A 19,999-nucleotide genomic window follows, 5' to 3' on the forward strand; every position below is an offset into this window, starting at 1 on the left:
GTTAACGATTAGATCATGATAAGCTATGGGTTGAGCTGGATATGGAATTTGGATGAGTGTTTATGCTTGACTAACTTGTTTATACTTAACCGCGGACGCATATTGTTGAGTGAATGAGTAGGATTGCATAGGCCCTAAGAAAATTTTTATAGGCCTGTACGGCCATGTACGGGATTTTAAGGTCGGGGTCTTACACACACCCTAGATCTGATCTTGTTGCTTTTCCTTTCAATATCTATCGGCTGGCTAGGAAAGGAAAGAGAGACTAGAGTCGCTGGGTTGGTTAGACAACCCATGAGAGTGAGAGAGTTTTCTTCAATCAGGGTAGAGGTATCCAGTTCCGGGGCTTGGATTCTTTTCCGAGGGGGAGGAGAGAAACTAGGGACTATATTTTTTCCTTTGAGATGGTAAGGAATTCTCGTATCCATGTTGAGGTTTGATAACAGGGTTTCAAGAGTTACTTCGGGTTTAGGGGGTAAAACCTTGGTTGTCGATGGTTGGTTTGAAAGGGTTATACAGTTTACAAGAGTTAAAAAGGCTTATAAAAGATTAAAAAAAAAGTCTAGCAGTAGAGGACATACTAGAGTTCTGATGACTTCACTACAAGGCGTTTATTTTGTTAATGAGTCAGTATCTCACATGCGCATTTGGAACTATATTTTTATAATGGTAAAAGAGTGTTATGAATAATATTATGTATTATGTGGATAACTATTATATGGCCTATTAATATTAGTGTAAGACATAAACCTTAATATATATATATATATATATATATATATATATATATGTGGATATATCCTATGGAGTAGATGAAAAAAACAGAGAGAATTGTTCCTCTAATCTCTATGTTTACAACAAAAATATATATAATTAAAAAGAAACCTGTCATTTTAGACAATCCATGCGATTATCTAAGCATTGACTGAGTGCATAATGCCTATAAACGACCGTCTAGTCCGCTTTTTAGAACATTGTAAGTATTGGTTTGGGGAGTAAAGCATAAATGTACCTTAAAACATTTAACTTTCAAAAAGTTGGTGCACTTAATAAATGTCTCATTGGAAAATATTTGCCAATACATTGATTCATAAGGATAATAAAAATAAAATTACGAAAAAGTCACTAGACAACAATGTTTAAAGAAGCTAGTTATCTCTTCTCTTTGTTTTTTTTTGTTTTCTTGAAAATGGGGTTTGAAGTGAAAAGTCCAAGCGAATCTCTCTGCATAAGCAAAAGAGATGGGACTTTGCACAAAAAACAAACCCTGAAAATGCATTAAATTTAAACAGATGCAGCCACTTATGATTTATGGAGATGAAAAATACAACACCAGTTCTTGAGCAACTTGCTTGAAAATCTCCCCTACTCCAACCCCATTTCCCAATAGCTGATTTGCATAAATCGGATTTACCTGTTTCATTACAGTTAAAAGGACCATCATAAATAATTTATATCACCATGCACATATCATATGATAACAATTTTTAAATATGTACAAGATATAGTTACCTGTGCTTGGATCATGTAGGTGCTCCCAAAAACGTTAGAGGAGACATTAGCAAACAAAACCTCCAAGTTATACTTCTCAAACAAGTAACAAACCGAAGTGAAAACCCCTGATTTGCCCTTAGCGACACACAAATTGAAGAAAGCTTCATTACCACAAATATTCAGCACAACGTTGCGTGAAGACCAAGTATCAAAAGCCACGATCGGATCATTACAAGGGTAAGGCATGTTAACAGCAACAGCGCTGGAAGAAGATATCTGATCGGCCAAGAAAGCTGCACGAGAGTAAGAATCTTCTACAGCGGCACCTACAGTAAGGATTTGGGGATGGTTTGATAGTGGGGTGGGGAGAGTTGTTGTAGGAGAGGAGGATGAAGATGGACCATAAGCAAAAGTTGGAATTGTGCTTGTTGAGGCAGAAGAGTAGTGAAGTTTCTCGAGCTTTTGCATTTGGAGCTTTTGTAGAGTTTGTTCAAGGGATTTGATGGAACTCACCGCTTCATCCACAATTGTTGATTTGTCTGCCTGTGGATCAAAACTTAAAATATTAGAATATATGATTCTTATATAACGTAAGATATCCGACACATAAATGTACATATTAGTTAAAATTTTATTTTATGTACTTTTATAGTGCCTTAAAACCGGAGCCTTTTTTCCCATGTGCAATCGGTGGATTCAAATAGGGTTATGATTTTAATGTATTTAAAAAACTCAAGAAAATATCAAATATAAAAAAAATATATTCTACAGAGTTTGGAAATAATTTATGGTGGTCTTGGTATAATGAAAATTATGAAAAAATGGGACAAAGACGAACAAGAAAAGTGACATATATTGGATCTAATTGTTTATACAAAGCAAAAAAGTTTTGAAACAAAACATAAAAAGGAACAAGCGTAAGCCATTGAATAAATTGAAATCAAACATGACAATCCGAAAGAGAAATAAACATAAGGGAATGTTGTGTTAACTTAGCATAAAAATAATTTTATGTTCAGATATCGTCTATGTTTATGATTGGAGATTAAATAGTATCAAAAAATTAAAGAAAATAAGGAACTCTGCAAAATGAAATTAAATTTATGAGTTTTATATTCTTAGGTCACAAAAAAAATTGCAATAGGATAAGACTAAAATTTTCTTCAAAAATCGAATGTTATTTTCCGCATGAAATTGTATTTCTCGAGTTATATGATGGGTATAGTTCATACACAAAATTGTGTGAAATCACCGATTATAACCAATATAATTTAGATCCTCTAAAATAACTTTACTCACAACACTATTTTTATCTGCATAGATTTATCCCGCACATAGTGCGGGTTGTTATCTAGTATATTCTTATTGTTAAATCAATACCTTAGGAGGAAGTTGGGGAAGCAAAGCATGTAGTTTAGCAAACATGTCCCTCATCTTTTTCCTCCTTTCTCTCTCAGTCCATATATGTATTTCATGATCAGGTGATTCTTCTACATCATTTTCATCACTTCTTTTCGCCCTTTTCTTTCCTTTTGCAACCTTTCTAACCGTATCAGTCTGGATTTCTGATGACGGATGAGAAGGCTGCAACGGAGGTGATTTCTCGATTTTTCCGCAACCGCCTCCCGAATCATCAGAATTGGATATCCCCCACACAAATCCCTCTTGCACCAACTCTTGAGCATTAGTCATATTGAATTGAATGCTCATTGTACCCTTTTTATTTTATTGTTTTATTGTGCTTTTATGAATGTCTTATATAAATAAAGAGAGAGAGAGAGAAGCTAGAAGAAGAAAGAGAAAGAGACGTTTAAAGATGGTGAAAGAAAGAGAAATAGGAGTGCATATATATAGAGAGAGTTAAGTGAGCTCATAGCAAAACCCCAAAATATAATCATAAGACAAAGCCGTTACTAGGTCATCAACATAAAAAAAAGGTTCATTTTTTTTTGTGAAGTTCTTAAAGAATATTTCTTTCTTTGAATTTTATAAATTTCTGTAAAACCGAGATTTCTTTCTTAATATTAGTTATGGTAAAAAGTGGCCATAAACTAATACGCGGTTTCTCTCTATATATGTATATATATTATATGTGCGGTCTATATCTATTACCCATTATAAATAAAGAAATAACTAGAATAATTAATTTAGTAATTTAGAATGGTAATTTTAAGAATTCAAATTTATATAATGCATGTTGTTGAAATAAATGTAGGTGAGTAATTCAATATAGTATTTATACAACCATACCCAAGTCAAATAAAAAAAGCATGACTTCATAATTATATGAAATTACTAATATACTCTAAATTTGATAAAGTCGCTAATTTCTTATCCTCAAACTATATCATTCTTAATTTCAGTCAACCTGGTTAAATTAAATTCATATATTTCTTTCTATATATGGTGATTTTTCTATATATTAATCTTCAATAAATTAATAACCATTATAATTAATAAATTGTTTTAATATTTATGGATAAGACTAGTATAATATTTGACATATTTCAATAAAATAATAGGATAATAATTTAATTTTAAAATCCTATGTATTTGTATGAACCTATCAATATTATAAATTATTATATGTACATTCAATATTCGTGTATGAATAAAATTAATTTATACTACTAAATCTTTCGTTAAGATTTTTGATTTGTAGTGCCCGATAACCTTTTGTCTACTCATGGGTGATGGAGTGTTATTAAGAAAGCCAACAAAATTTGTGAATTAATTAGCAGTTTCATGGTATTACAATCCATATTCAGGCAAAAAAAAGTATTGTTTAAAAATAAACTTAGTGAAATTCATGAAAGCTCTCAAAAACTCAGTGTACTTTAGTGACGTCAATAATCAATTCAGTTAAAAGAAATTGCATTCCATACACCATCATCAAAACTCATTTTGTCCTTGCGATGAAAAAATGCTGTGTGTTGTTACGTTCAACTTTCTCATATATATATAGACAAAATAAAATTATGGTTTTTTTTTGTGAAAACCAAAATTTAACTTATAAGACAACCGATTGCCTATTAGCCACCACATCCTAATTTGTCTTTATCGAATTTAATTTCTCAACGTTCGAATAATTTAGTCAGATTTTCTTTTTTTATAAAAATAATAGATAAAGAACAGTTCATTAATCAGAATAAATAACAGTTGTATTTATACAAGTTGTATATGAAGATTTTCTTCTTTATTTTCTTTGAAACGTTTAAAGATAATATTGTGCCTATACTTTTTCATTGGAAATGCCGACAAACGGTCTCCAAATTTTTTTAAAATTTATATTACTTCATTCCAATTTCCAAATTTCCTATCTGTCTCAGAATTAGTGAATTACTTATTAAAACTAATTTATCAACTGAAATACACACAATTTCAAAATATGATAAATAGTTATATATATTCAACAAAAAATTAGAATTTTGTGATGGTTTGATGTGAGGCTGTTTTCTGGAGAGTTTTAGTTAGATCTACTAGTTTTTGAGGAACTCATCAGTAAACAATTTTATGTGTGTATATAAATTCTATTGACTATCAAAAGAAAGGCATTTCAAATCGAGTTATTAATAAAAAGAATTCTAAAAAAAACACTTAATATGGTTAGAATAATGATGAAGGTGCATAGCCACCGTATGCATGAGGGTGGTCTCAAAATTTAAATAGTAGCCGCTTTTATTAACTCTACTAGATTAGATTAGGACCTGTGATAGAACACAGGTTAAAATTCATTTTATTTATATTATAATTTTAGAATAAATATAATTTATATGATTGTTTTTAAAAAAAATTTTGGATAAAACATTAAGCAATAAAATCATATGCTAAAATGATGGCTTAAAAAATACTTATTTTGTAAATTTTATATTGTTAATCTTGTAATTTTATGTATGAAAAATGGTTATGTTTGTTGTTTGTTTTTATTTTAATTTTTGAACATGTTTGGTGAAAGTTTTTTAATATGATCGGTGTTTAGGTAAGATTTTATTTTCAACTGCACCATAAGATTTTAGAAATCATGATTAAGTGTGATAAATTGCCAAAATTTTATTCTTTTTTAAGCCTAACAGTATGTTTTTATGTCTAACAATATATATTTGTAACAATAAATGGAATACTAAAACTTTTATTTTGGAAATTGTATAATCATTGGGATATTCTTTTAAAAGGATTTTTTGGGATATTCTTAATATATCCAACGATTGACCAATTAATCTATAACATTTTTTGTAACCAACTTATATTTAATATATAACTTGTTTTATAATCAACTTATAAAAATTATATAGTCTACCAAAAATAAATTGTGTACTTCCATTTTATTATATAGGGAATTCTGCTTTCTCTTAAGAAATTAAATTTTCTTTTACTTGGTTAAGCCTTACAATATAATAGATGAGAATCATATTATGTAGTCTGAGAAATTCATCCAAATTCTGTTTCAAAATGTTTGTTTCATTTATAATTTAAAGCTAGTGACACTTGTCATACTATGGTAAACAATATTCCTACTTAATTATTAATAAAATACAGAGAATCATACGTTACATTCAATGGTAATTTTAAAATATATATTTGGTGAATGAAAATTAAAGGTTTTTATATCTTCGTTTTTCATAGAAACAAAAAAATAATAACAATAGAAATGCTAAAACTTTCAAATATAACTACATAATAAAATATTCCCAATATTTTTAAGTGGCCGAAATGATTTGGGTTTAAGAAAATTTGGTCATTTCTATCCAAACTAAATGTTACTTCAGTATCCTGTAATTTATATTTTATATGTGAACAAAAAAAAAAGGAGAGTGATTAAATATTTTGGAGAATAACCTTAACAGAGAGGAAATGCCAAAAAGGATTGGTTTGTTATAACTTAAGCCAAAGTATAGTATCTCTCACTAATTAAGTATTTTATGTGAATCTCTCTCGTTTGATTGATCTAAGTTGTTCCCATTGTTTTAAAAAAAAAATTTGAAGAAGTTGTTACTCTGATTATGAAAAGAACAAAAAGGTGGAATCCTTAATTAACTTGTGATTATCTTAACTGACTAATAATTAAGGGGTGGTAAAAGTGAGCGTTATCTTTATGGTTTTCAGTGCATGTAATCATTGATTGCCAGAGATTGAAAGTGTCACTTTCTCTTTCTCTTTTTACGTAAAAACAAAACTTTTTGAATTAAATTCTTAGAATTTGTCTGAATCCTTTTCATTTTCAATTACGAGTTTTTGTAACTTATTCCTTACCTAATGGAAACGGACCTAGATTCTTTAATAAATTCTTAGTATATAAAGACAAAATTTGGGAATTCATGTTTGGGTAACGTGGCAATCATTCACATACCACAATTGAGTGCAATTTTTGGATTTAGCCACCGAAAAGGGGAAAACAAATCCATGAAGAATAAGTTTTGCTAAATTTGAGTTAATTTAAAGCCATTATCAAGTAAGTACACATGTATGTATAGAAAAAATATCAGATGTACTACTCTTCCATATTGTTATATAAAGAAATAGATAGCCAAAAAAAACTCAAAATAAATTAGTAAAGCAACTTTTAACAAGTTGTGTTCTGCATAGTTTCCTTGAATCATATGTTTATAATATAATTGGTTAAATTTTATGTTTTCTCAGCCTTACCTATTAGAGTCATGGGATAAGTTGAGTTGTGTTGGGTACGTGGGTTATTCATCTTTGACGCCTTCTTATTTCTTGCTATAATAAAAAATAATCTATAACAACAACAACAACAAAAAAAACTAAACAAAATACTACTTCCTCCGTTTCAAAATATAAAATGTTTTGACAAAAACACGCAGATTAAGAAATAACCACTTTAAAAAAGTTTAACCAATTACAAACAAGTCTACATAATATAAAATATTAAACTAAACTAAAAGTTACGTAGAAACTTGAAAACATCCTATATTATAAAACAAAAAAACTTCTCTAAACTTCTTATATTATGAAACGGAAAGAGTACTAAAGAACACTTTGTTAAACAAAATTGAAAAAAAAAAAAAATTAGTTGCTCAATTGTAAGACTAACGTGTTTAAGTTGTAATAGTATATATTATTCCTTGAATCATAGCTTTATCTAATTATTTAAGGAAACTATGCAGATTCAACTGATATTATTCCTTGAATCATAGCTTTATCTAATTATTTAGTTGTTCAATTGAATCATAGCTTTATCTAATTCTTTAACAACAGTCGAATAGTTTCAACTGATACTACCATTACCAAATTTATTGGACGAAAACACTAACGTTAAGTTGCAATAACTTTTTTTCATTGTAAACCTTTTTTTTGTTTAAACTTTTTGGTGGCAAAAAATGTCAAAATTATAGTTGGACGACCGATGGGCCTATATAGGTTATACTTGCCACACATGAGTTAAACTGCTCTTCTTCCAAATTGCATTTTCATAAAAGCTTTTGGGCCCATTTAAATATACCTACATTGTTTTCTTTGTTTCGAGAAAGATAATTGCAGTTCTAACTCAACTCAAATAAGTGAAGAAGCATTATTATCTCCGGGGATACATACAAAATGAGATGTCTAGGATTTTGACCATGGCTGGTGACGATTCCAAGTTTTGAACATGGTATGTAAAGTATGTGAGTGCGAATACTACTGCAGCATGTAGAGGTTTCGTGTATTAAATACTAACATTTTGGGCTAAAGACCATATATATCTCATCAAACCAAGAGCCTAAACTTTAACCAAAGAAAGGTGTAGTAAAAGTTTCATCAAACCAAGAGCCTAAACTTTAACCAAAGAAAGGTGTAGTAAAAGTTTCATCAAACCAAGAGCCTAAACTTTAACCAAAGAAAGGTGTAGTAAAAGTTTCGTGCTGACATCTTGCAAATTTGATGTTCTGTGACGAAAGTTCCTAATAAAAAGTTGATCATCAAATGGTTGCCAAAAATTCCACATGAATAAATCATTAGTGATTTCATTTTGCAATGAAAAAAAAAAGGTTGGATCAGGGAAATAAAAAAGTATTGGACACAACTAAACAATAGAGAAATTGCACTGTATAACCTAAAAAAATTTTATAATTAATTCAGTAACTATACTAACCATATAATAGTGATATAGTGTGTATTTTATATAATAATTACAAGATTAACCCCCACCTTCTACCACCACTCCTCCCACCACACCCACCGCCGGCAACCATCTCCGGCGACCACCGCCGGCCACCACTACCGGCCATCTTCTTTACCCCTACCACCATCACCATTAGGGTTCCCAATGTACTATCCCTTAGGGTTTAGATTTCCTCCAACCACTACCGCCAGAAAACCGCCGGAGAACCGTCGGAGAACCGCCGGACCACCGCCGGAGAACCGCCGGGCCATCGCCGAACCACCGCCGGACCATCGCCAGAGAACCACCTCCGGCCACCACCGCCGGAAACCACCTCCGGCCACCCCACCATCGCCGGCTTCCCTCCACCACCACCTCCTCCAACCTATCAACACCACCCTTCTTGGTAATTTTTTCTGCCCCTTATGTCATTCACCTAATTTTTTGAATTAACATGCTATATTCTTAAATACATTATCAATTTTGGCTACTGCCCTAATTCACCCAACAATAAATAGACACATTGTTTCTTGTCAAAACTTTTAAACGTACCAAAAGAACCAAAAAAAAAAGTATGTCTCTTACTCACTCACTAGTCACTCCTCTCTTTCTTTACTCCCAAAATCAGTTGATTTATTAAAACTACTGAATTCGTTCACCAATGATATACTAACTAACCTTCATATATGTCACAAATGTAGATCTAATGGTTTGATATAATATTTTTAATTTTACGAAGCTATTATAGCTTATAAAGTTGCATCAGAAAATAATAACTTGAACAAATATCATGCCAAATTTTCATTTATATTTCTTTTTGCTTCATTAGTTTTCGAAATTCATACTACTCACTAAATACTTCTAACTAAATTTTCAACTAAATATTAGTTGTATTTATTTACGAAGATTTTATTTAACAAAGGTTACATCTTAATTTTTTTATTAACAACTCTAAATTAAGTCATACATATGTAAATTACGTAAGCAAAACAATAATTATTGTACTAGTGGACTCCCACTGCCCAAAAGACAGTTTCCATTGACTTCTCGAAATTCTTACTTCTCTTAGTCGTCTCTTGTTCTATGCTCTAAAAATCTCCTTATATACATAGTTGATAGTACCATACTTATCCTCAAAACTCACCACAAAATCTCACCAAAATCAATGGCTTCAATTCTCTCAATCCTTCTTCTCATTCTTGCACTTTCAAATCTCCGCTTCACTCTACCTATCGGAGACAACCACATTACCGACAGAAAATCCTTAGAAATCATAATTGGTGGCGGTAACGACGACAATCCACCACCGTCACCTTCGCCGGAACCAGAACCGGAACCTGCTGACTGCCCTCCTCCTCCTCCTCCTCCTCCTCCTCCTACTGACTGCCCTCCTCCTCCTCCTCCTCCTACTCCAAGCCCTCCTCCACCCTCTCCTCTTCCAAGCCCTCCTCCACCCTCTCTTCCTCCAAGCCCTCCTCCAAAACAGCTCCCGCCGCCTATAAAGCGGCCACGTCCACCGCATAGGAAGCGACCACAACCGCCGCCAATGCCTCTACTCTCTAATAGCCCATTCTTAAAGAAAGCCTATCCGATTCTCCTAGAATTTAAGAAATCAGTCAAAGATCCATTAAATAAACTTTATAATTGGGGAGGCCCCGACGTTTGCAGTTACAACGGACTCAAATGCGCCATGTTCCCGGGAACAAGGGATCTCGCAGTCGCAAGCTTCCAGTTTAATGGGTTTCAATTGGGAGGCAAGTTAGATAGCTTCCTTGGCAAGTTAGACACGGTCAGCATCTTCCACGCAAACTCCAACAATTTCATAGGCTCTGTGCCTGACGTCAGCAAGTTGAACTTCTTGTTCGAGCTCGATCTAAGCAACAACAAACTTACCGGAGATTTCCCAACCAATGTCTTGAAAGGAACCAACCTCACGTTTCTCGATCTCAGGTTCAATACTTTCTCAGGCTCTGTTCCTCCTCAGGTCTTTAACCTCGACCTCGACGTCTTGTTCATCAACAACAACAATCTTGTTCAGAACCTTCCAAGCAATCTTGGATCCATCACTGCTCTTTACCTCACATTCGCAAACAACAGGTTAGGGTTTTCTTACTCTTTTCTTTATATATAGGAAAAAATTTAACTTTGTTTTTTCTTTTTGTCTAGTGAAACCCAAAACGGTCATTATCAAAAATAGAAATTAAAAGGGTAGTCAAAATGAAAGAAATATATTTACCAAAAAAATGAAAGAACATAAACCGATAAACACTCAATGCGATTTATCCATTAGATAAAAAAATGGTCATAAACATAAATTTAAATTTCGGTACAAAAATATTGATCAGGGAACCTAGTCATGGTCATATTATCTTCGATTCGTTTAATTGTTTTTCTACTTCTATTTACAGCTAATAGAGTGTGTTTGTGATCATTGAGTAGCTTAATTGTATTTTTGTATTTATTGTGACGTGACTTAGGTTCACGGGTTCAATTCCCGAGAGTATTGGCAACATCAAGTACCTACAAGAAGTTCTTTTCTTGAATAACCAGTTAACCGGATGCTTACCGTACCAAATAGGAAACCTAAACCGAGCCACTGTTTTCGATGTTGAGTCTAACAGATTAACCGGTCCAATACCGTACTCTTTCGGTTGCTTGGACAAGATGGAACAACTCAGTCTTGCCAGAAACAATTTCTATGGAACCATACCAGAGATCGTATGCGAGATTGCTTGTCTTAAAAACTTGTCTCTCTCCTATAATTACTTCACTCAGGCCGGTCCAAAATGTAGAAAACTTATCGAGCGAAAGATTCTGGACGTTCGTATGAATTGTATACTTGATCTTCCAAACCAGAAAAGACCAGAAGAATGTGCTGTTTTCTTCAAGCGGAAACAGACTTGTTCTGATCCTAAGTCTCTGTTTATTGTCCCTTGTGGAAAGAATCCAAACCGGCTTAAACCGGGTCAAGCACAATTGGAAGAGAAAAAACCTCAAGTTTCTCATCCGGTATCTTACAACGCACTTAACCCGGACCGGCTTCGGAATCTATAACCTTCTTTTAATTATGATGTGTGAAGAAACTATATAGCCAAGTTGTTTATAACTTCTGGTGTCTAATGCAATATAAGCGAATAAATGTATTTGTTGTGAACTTTCGCATCATCACTATATGTATTTTCATTGTTGTATAATCCATCGATCCTTCTTTTGTTATTGTAACATCTTGCTTGAATATATAGGATCTCATGAATACATATCTAGGGAGCAAATTATAAATAATACAGTCCAATCCTTAACGTTGTACTATTCGTCCGAGCTTCGAAAGCTATTTCGCAACTCCATTGTTTTAGCGCTTTGTATGAATTACTAGGAGCCCTGCATAGTTGTTCATCCAATGGTGGATATCATCTAGTTGAGGAGAATCACACACTATAATGACCTAACGGAAACCTCTAATCCAAAGTTTTTTTGTAAGGCATTAAGGAATCAATCAATACTATAAAAAGTTAAAAACTGAATGTGTTTCTCTCTAGTGTTGACACCTCAGCTTTTTAGTTGAAGGAGGAGTTGACATATCAGTTAAAACAGTTAGCCAATCAAATTATAAGAATTAATACAGCTCAATATTTTTATCCAATAATAATTTATCTCCATTCCACATCATTCCTTCTGATTTCTGTTATGGGTTCAGCCCAATTACAATAGTGTCCAAGAAAAACAGTAAAAAAAACCCAAATTAACATGTGTATGGCAACTGAGGAAGGTGATGATTAAAGGACACAAGGTTCTTTAAACATCTTGGTTACATATTATTTGTAATCTAACATCATTTTGGCAGTTTATTTTATTCTAAATAACAATCCGTACTATGTGCAGACAAGAATAGTTAATAAATAATTTTACTGTAATTTATATATACAAAATGTATAATATTTATCGGTAAAATTATTATTTGGGATCTAACATTTATTTGTGTAGTATATATTTTTTAGTTTTATTTGAATATATAAAATTCTTGTATAATAATTAAGATTTAACTTATGGAAATTATTATAATATGAATTTTATATTATCTCACCATATGAATCAAAAATTCTTAAAATTTTATGGAAATGTAATTAAGTGATACAATTAAGTTATAAATAAAATAAAATTAAATTAAATTTTGGGTGTCATTTAAAAAAAATACAGTGGTATGTAAATAGAAATACTATTAAAAACTGAGGACAAATTAAGAAATCATTTCTCGAGCTTTGTGAGCGCAATATGTCAGTAATTTTTTTTTTGTGAGAAAACTTATACATATAAGGGATATGAATCAAACTAGAGTAATATCTCAAGCGTGATTAGGGGATAAATGCTCTTTCTGAAGCATACATATACTAGAGTAAATTAGTTACATATTATCAAACAAAAATTCTCATATGTCTATCTTATTGCTTATGCATTTACTATGTGATTCCTTTTCACAGTGATGATTGCAGTGTTTGAAGTTTGGCGTGTGATAACAAAAGTTCCTTGCCTCTCAAGATTTACATATAAGAACACAGTGAAAAATTAAACAATGTTTAAGATCGAAAACAAAATGTTTTAATTTAAGGAAACTAAATCATCTATAACTTTGAAAATAATTTTGACAATTAACATAATCCTTATAAATATTGTATACAGTTTACATAAGTATAATATTTAAATAATAACACAAAACCAAATTAAAGTAAAAATATGTCTATTTACTTTGACATACGTGGACTTGTTATAAAAAATAATAGGTTATTTACAAAAGGAAACAAACAAATAATAACGTAACAACAACACAAACTATATAAACTTAGATGATTAAATTTGTAAACTATAAAAAATACACAACAAAATAACATGACACTAATATATCTCTCATAATAATAGGAGAAAAAACAAAGTATATAGTAGAGTTAAGCCAATTATACGAGTAAATGGCTGTAATAACAAATACTACGGAGTTACAAATCATTGTAGGTTTTTTCCGGTTCATTTTTCTATATTTTAGCATTGTGTAAACCATAATTTTCATGATTAATATAATTTCAAAAAATTAAAAATTATACTTTGCATATCAAATATATTTCAAAATGTATAGAATAACATCCCGCGATACCGCGGGTCTAACCTAGTCATCTTTAATAATTCCACACTTAATATTTTTTAATTTAGTACTTTTTTATCTTAAGATGAAAAGCCTAAACTAATCTCTTGAATATATGGAGTGTTGGTTAATTAAAGGAATTAAATTAACCATCATTTAGAATCGTATTGGGAGGGATTTAAACCCGATTTTTTTTAAGATGAATTATTCAACTACTTCCATATAAATTCTCCATTACCCTTATCTAGCATCTAGACTAAGTGGACAAATAACCAATTATTGAATTAATATAAGGAAAAATAAAAGCAATGGATGACAACTTCACCCAATATTGTATTTTTAGAATTTGCAAACTTGATTAATATCTACATAGGAGTCGATAACAACAACAAAAAAGGTGAGAGTGTAAGTGGTGCAAAGCAAAAGTAGACATGAAATATCAATTGTCACAAACCATCAACATCTAACATATAGCTATGTGCTTTCATATTATGTGTTGGAACCTCTTAAGTGGATCTACTCGAGTTATATGGTTCTTTTTGTGAACATGGGTTTGCAATGTTGTTATCTCTAATATTTGGCAACTAGTGTAGAAAGAAACAAGTTGAACCATATATATGTATTATTGAAAGAAAAAAAAGGGCACACCAGTTTACAACTTATTTTTATCTTTTCTTCTTTTTTCATTTAATACTTTATGTTTTTTCAGAGCAATAACCAATAAGTTTATAGTTGGTTTGGAACTCGGCAATGAAAGAGAGAGAGGCATGTCAATGTCTCTTCTTTTGTTGTCATCCTATTGTTCTCTAAACCTTCTTAATATCTAAATTCTAAAACAAGGTAATTAAGATGTCAATAAGTTTATCTCGAATAAACTTTACATTCCAACAAAAAAATTCTAAGGTAAGCATGGATACAGTAATAATCATGTAAGAGTTGAAAGATAAGGGCTTAATTCCGGCTGTTTCCTAGATTGAAAGAAGTATCCTTTCGTCTCCCTACCAAACGTATTCACCGGTTCACGGGTCATGAGGGTGAGTGACAAAGATTTAGTAACCTTTCCAGTTGAATTAGTGGTAAGGACTTCCCTGCCAGATATAGATTTCGACTCATGTAATTAAAAAAATACCAAATGTCGGTAACTCAATAAGAAAAGCACTAAAGACAAAAACATAGAAGTCACAAGTTCCTGTGACACATGAAAAAGGACTGTAGTACATGTTTTGGTCCCCAATTTGAGTATGGGTCAGGTTCATAACATTTTTGTCAACAACAAAAAATAACAAAAATTTGAAACTGTTTGATAAATTAAATTGTACGTAGATGACTCAACGTTCTATCGCGTTTTGACATCAGTAGAAGAAACTATACTCCTATGTTCAGAGAAGAGATGGTGAATTTCTTCTAAATAAATAAGGAGTATTACATTTTATGGTCAAATAGCATATGTTTTAATTTTTGTTTTTTAGTTATTATATAACTTCGCATTTAACATATCTATTTATTCACCTGCGTCTAACTTTGTGTTTAACATTTTTAATGGTTAGTTCGTATATGATTGGGAAATGTAGAATAATGTAACTAGCCATTACACTAATCTCTAAAAATTCCAAAACAAAAATCTAAACCGTTACTACACTAAAAACTTTATGGGAGAAGAAATAACATAAAGGTGACAAGCAACGCAGAAAGCCTTTGGTCAATTACGGGAGTTGCCTCCAGTCCGGTGGCTCAGTCTTTCTTACTATCCACACTTTCCGTCAGCCTGCATATCATATTGAAAAAGTTAAGAAACTGTAGAATTTACATAATGGCTTCAGATTCAAAACAGGTAAAGAAAATCACCTTGCACGCTGCAAAGTTATCGCAACCGCACATCAAATTGCCATTAGCCATATCAACCGCTTGCGGAGCTCCTCCACCATCGCTTCTCTGAGCTCACACACACACACACACAAATCAATAAGACGAAATCCAGACAATGTCCACAAACTACAACTACTGATATAGATGTACCTTGTAGAAATCGACTGCTACGAAGTTAGGCCAACGCTGTCCCGCGGCTTGGTAACATGTCTTGATAGATTCAAGCAGAGAAGCCGAGTTTTGCTTACATGCAACTATTAAATCCGCGGCATCAGGGAAATGGTTCACCAGAACAAGAGATTTCGATTTATCGCTCATCGGTTTTGATTGTGCCCTATTCGGACACGCTCCTACCTTCAACCCCCCATTTCCATCTGCATTTTTTTTTTTCTATTATTAACAAAAATATGTTCATAAAAATTTATATAATAATATGGTTTTGCATCATATAGAGTACTCACATTGGTTCTCAACCATATAGTTCCATTGATATGCAATCCCTTCGGTTGCTTCTTTACGTGAATCGGATGTGAAAACTAGCAACCGTTGGTCTTGACGTACCATGTCGTCAAGCCTTGGCCAATCCCCTCCATTTTTGGGCATTCTAGCTACCGGAAACATGAACTTACGTAGACCAGCTGCATCGAACACTTTCGTGAGACCTTTAGGTGATTTCACATAGTCTTCGATGATAATCGTTACAACTTCCTCTGTGTTCTTCTCTAGAAACACTTGAAACTCCCTTAAAATGTTAATCGCCGGTTGCTGCCACATTTGCACACAATACAAACAATCATAAATGAAAAAAATCTTCTAACAGTTCCCAGTGAACCAGACAATGAACAAAAAAATGTATCAAAACTTACAAAAGCGGTGAAATTGAAACACATCCCGTTGAAAGAATGGCAAAGCCAGACATCGTTTTGGAAGTCATACATGTCGAGCATAAACCCTCTTACACCATTCTGCAATAATCCAACAAAACTCACCAAAAAGATTCACACTTTTGCAAGAAAAAGGTTTGCTAAATTTTGGAATATTGAAACGTTGTTGCAAGAGTTTACACTGAGTTGGCTTGTGATTGAATCTTGCTGGTTAGTAGGCGCCAAAATGACAGAACCGGTCCTTGACACTTCCCCCAATCGAGCAAACGAGTTGTGTGTTGTTAACCATGAATACTTGTTGAAAGGCAATCCCTTCGTCTTTTTTTGTATATATATATTCAATCAAGTTTTATTTGTCAATTTAAATCGAAACATTGATGTAATAGAATTATAATATATTGGTAATTAAAAAAAAAAACAAATAAAACAGAGATTGAACCTTGGAGATGGGGTTGATGGGTTGGGTTCGGGAGCATCTGGGTCTGAAACCAGAGTTGGCTATACATGTTTCACAGTGTAAACCAGTGTCACAGTTTCTATTTGCTATACATGTTTTCCCTTCCTACGATCCATAACCAAAACAAATCAAGAAAAAGAACCTCTGTTTATGTTCTGTCCTAAGCGTTGTAAATTAAAATTTGATGAGATTTTTGGTTACCTGGAGAGCAGAGGATATATCTAAAAGGAAAGAAGATTGAATCAGAAGAGCTACGAGAAGGACGAGTAGTACTCTTGGAGACATAGTCATCTACGCCAAGATAGTAAAATGAATCAAAAAAATCTAAAGAAGAAGAAGAAAGTGTTAGCTACTTTATCATCATCATCATAATCACTGTTGGATAAAAATGTTGGGTTTGCATTTGCGTGAAGATTCTTAAGACCAAGAAAAATGGTCAGAGGATTTTAAGGATAGAAATAGAGTGAACGGAAGTGCGCGCGTGTCGGTGAAGACATGATGATGATGATAAATGGGGCTGCAAAAGTGGGTTTGTTGGTGTGTGCCTCTTTTGTTTTTTCGTTCATCAACTATTTCTTTTTATTATTTTGTTAATATTTATATGTCCCATTGTTTCAGTCAGTCGAAAAAGGAGAATTACCATTGGTCTAGAACTCGATCAACTGTGTCTTTTTTTTATATAATTGAAACCCTAAAAGAGCATTTTGGTTCGCTCTAATGTTTTCCATGTTTGAGTTATGATGATTTGAGTGGTGTTTTGATAAATAAGTCTTTTTTTCTTCCAAATGTAGACTAGCTAATTGCGAATTTAAATAGATGAAGANTTTGAAAAAAAAAAAAAAAAAAAATAGATGAAGGCTAATTCAATTACTCTTCCAACTAACTGAGCCAATTGCGCTAGAATGTTATTTACACTAATGTGGTTTGGTTATGGACATCTCAAATCTAAATAAGATTTTTTTAAGGTTATTAAAATTTCGATTATAACCTTTGTTAATACACCACTCACTATTATTATTATACTGGTAGTGTGCGTGTTCGTGTTGTAAACAATTATAAATCTTTCATAAATTACTAAAATAATCTATATAACAAGAGCATCTTTAAAGGGATAACTTTTTTTAGTGTTTTTAGATTAAATATATTAAGAAAATAATCTAAGATCAGTTGTTAAGAACTTTTGCTAAAAAGTTAGTTATAGAAAGAACATGTTTAAGATCATAAGATTTAATAATATAATATTTTTAAACATATTACAATTATAAAATCTAATAAATTTGATATATAATATTACAATAAAACTTATTACAATTATATAATATTTCTTAAACATATTTTTAAACTTATAAACTTTTAAATTATAAAAATTATAAAAGAACATTTAAATTTCAAACTTATAAAACTTATAACAAATTCAAAATACAATACCAAATTTTGATGAAACAACAAAACATTGTAAATAATTTTTTTTTTTTAAAAAACAAACAAACACATTACTTAATTAATTAAACAAGACAAACATTTTATTTAATTAATACATAGATTAATGTCCAAATTTATTCCAAATATTCTCAATCAAATCCTCCTTTAACTTGCGATGTGCTTGTATATCACGAATTATTGTATGGCATCACCTAAACCCTCAAGATTTGTCGGCCTATTTACTGAAAAGGTAAGATCCGGAGTAGTTCCAGTTCCATCTTCTTGTCGGAATTCTTGTTCGTCATAGAGTGTGTATGAATCTCGTTCATCTTCGACAATCATATTATGGAGTATGAGACATGCTCTCATAATATATGCAATTTTACCCTTTGACCATAAAAGAGATGGATTTTTAATCATGGCGAATCTAGATTGCAGGACTCCAAATGCACGCTCAACATCTTTTCGTGCACCTTCTTGACGTTCTGCAAACAATCGATGCTTTGGGTGTTGTGGTTGGGGGATGGATTTAACAAATGTAGCCCATTCGGGGTAAATACCATCCGTCAGATAGTAAGCCAAATTATACTCATTTTCGTTGACATAGTACATAACTTCGGGAGCTCGACCGTAAATAATGTCATTAAATACTGGTGATTGATCAAGAACATTTAAATAGTTACAAGTACCTGGAGCTCCAAAAAATGCGTGCCATATCCAGAGATCTTGTGAAGCTACCGCCTCCAAAACAATTGTTGGCTTACCGGTGCCTCTTGAATACATTTCTTTCCAACCGGTTGGGCAATTTTTCCACTTCCAGTGCATACAGTCGATGCTTTCAACCATCCCGAGAAAACCCCTCTGTTCTCCATAAAAGAGTAGCCTTTCAAGATCCTCTGGTGTTGGTCGGCGTAGGTATTCTGCCAAATAAGTCAACTATTCCGACGACGAAATGTTCCAAACATTTACGAGCAGTACATTCAGCAAGACGTATATATTCGTCAACCGAGTCCGACCCAGCCCCATATGCTAATAGTCGAATTGCTGCAGTACATTGTTGTAGCGGTAAAAGACCATTCCAGAAGGTTGCATCCCTTTTTGGCTTAAAAAATGGAACTTCTTCACTGAGACGATTCACAATACGCAAGAACAACGGTTTGTTCATTCGAAACCATCGGCGGAATTGGTGAGCATTGTAAGTCGGATTATCAGAAAAATAATCGTTCCACAAACGTTCATGCCCTTCTTCGCGTTTTCTATCGATATATGTACGTGGTTTCCTTTTGACAGGACTTTCCTCTTCAACAGCTTGAAATTGGTTACTAAATTGCTCTTGAAAGTATTGGTTTAAATTATCGTTATTGGGATCATAATGGTAGTGAAAATTGTTGGAAGAAGATGCCATAACAGGGTTAAGAAATAAAATGTCTTTGGTGAGAGGAAGAAAATGGTTTGATTTTACAAATACCTTGAGTAAAATAAAGAAGGTGAACAAAAGAGAGAAGAGTTGGTATGTTTGAGTTGGTATGTTTGAGTTGTTCTCGTCTCATATATATAGAACTTTCGGACATTGAGAGTGTATGTTTGATTTCGGACAGAAAAGAGAAGAGACAAATGCTTGTGAACTTAAAGTGAACTTGGTGCATGTG

At 32.3% G+C, this 19,999-nt stretch overlaps 4 protein-coding genes across 4 annotated transcripts; 1 reads left to right on the forward strand and 3 right to left on the reverse strand.

Moving 5' to 3' along the window:
* On the reverse strand, positions 1,105-3,306 carry LOC104758309 (transcription factor bHLH95-like). Its single transcript, XM_010481146.2, has 3 exons — positions 2,875-3,306; positions 1,513-2,037; positions 1,105-1,414 (listed from the first exon to the last, which is right to left on the reverse strand). Exons 1-3 carry the CDS (start codon positions 3,202-3,204, stop codon positions 1,310-1,312), a joined length of 960 nt encoding a protein of 319 aa, XP_010479448.1. The 5' UTR covers positions 3,205-3,306; the 3' UTR covers positions 1,105-1,309.
* Positions 9,716-11,850, forward strand: LOC104758308 (leucine-rich repeat extensin-like protein 3). The gene is made up of 2 exons (XM_010481145.2): positions 9,716-10,690; positions 11,071-11,850. The coding sequence occupies exons 1-2, from the start codon at positions 9,759-9,761 to the stop codon at positions 11,645-11,647; spliced, it is 1,509 nt and encodes a 502-aa protein (XP_010479447.1). The 5' UTR covers positions 9,716-9,758; the 3' UTR covers positions 11,648-11,850.
* On the reverse strand, positions 15,242-17,462 carry LOC104758306 (PI-PLC X domain-containing protein At5g67130-like). Its single transcript, XM_010481144.2, has 8 exons — positions 17,130-17,462; positions 16,911-17,033; positions 16,652-16,789; positions 16,454-16,552; positions 16,049-16,352; positions 15,738-15,961; positions 15,567-15,653; positions 15,242-15,486 (listed from the first exon to the last, which is right to left on the reverse strand). Exons 1-8 carry the CDS (start codon positions 17,217-17,219, stop codon positions 15,466-15,468), a joined length of 1,086 nt encoding a protein of 361 aa, XP_010479446.1. The 5' UTR covers positions 17,220-17,462; the 3' UTR covers positions 15,242-15,465.
* Positions 19,237-19,755, reverse strand: LOC104759887. Its single transcript, XM_010482765.1, has one exon. It carries the CDS (start codon positions 19,753-19,755, stop codon positions 19,237-19,239), a length of 519 nt encoding a protein of 172 aa, XP_010481067.1.

This window comes from Camelina sativa, chromosome 17 (assembly GCF_000633955.1).
Source record: "Camelina sativa cultivar DH55 chromosome 17, Cs, whole genome shotgun sequence".
NCBI lineage: Eukaryota > Viridiplantae > Streptophyta > Magnoliopsida > Brassicales > Brassicaceae > Camelina > Camelina sativa.

Excerpts from the sequence above, each read along its gene's own strand:
- LOC104758309 (XM_010481146.2), bottom strand. The coding sequence starts at position 3,204 with ATGAGCATTCAATTCAATATGACTAATGCTCAAGAGTTGGTGCAAGAG. Across the intron at positions 2,038-2,874 it reads TTCCCCAACTTCCTCCTAAG|GCAGACAAATCAACAATTGT; the intron begins GTATTGATTTAA and ends TTTGATCCACAG. Across the intron at positions 1,415-1,512 it reads CCTACATGATCCAAGCACAG|GTAAATCCGATTTATGCAAA; the intron begins GTAACTATATCT and ends GTAATGAAACAG.
- LOC104758308 (XM_010481145.2), top strand. The coding sequence starts at position 9,759 with ATGGCTTCAATTCTCTCAATCCTTCTTCTCATTCTTGCACTTTCAAAT. Across the intron at positions 10,691-11,070 it reads CTCACATTCGCAAACAACAG|GTTCACGGGTTCAATTCCCG; the intron begins GTTAGGGTTTTC and ends GACGTGACTTAG.
- LOC104758306 (XM_010481144.2), bottom strand. The coding sequence starts at position 17,219 with ATGACTATGTCTCCAAGAGTACTACTCGTCCTTCTCGTAGCTCTTCTG. Across the intron at positions 17,034-17,129 it reads ATATATCCTCTGCTCTCCAG|GAAGGGAAAACATGTATAGC; the intron begins GTAACCAAAAAT and ends TATGGATCGTAG. Across the intron at positions 15,962-16,048 it reads CTATATGGTTGAGAACCAAT|ATGGAAATGGGGGGTTGAAG; the intron begins GTGAGTACTCTA and ends AAAAAAATGCAG.
- LOC104759887 (XM_010482765.1), bottom strand. The coding sequence starts at position 19,755 with ATGGCATCTTCTTCCAACAATTTTCACTACCATTATGATCCCAATAAC.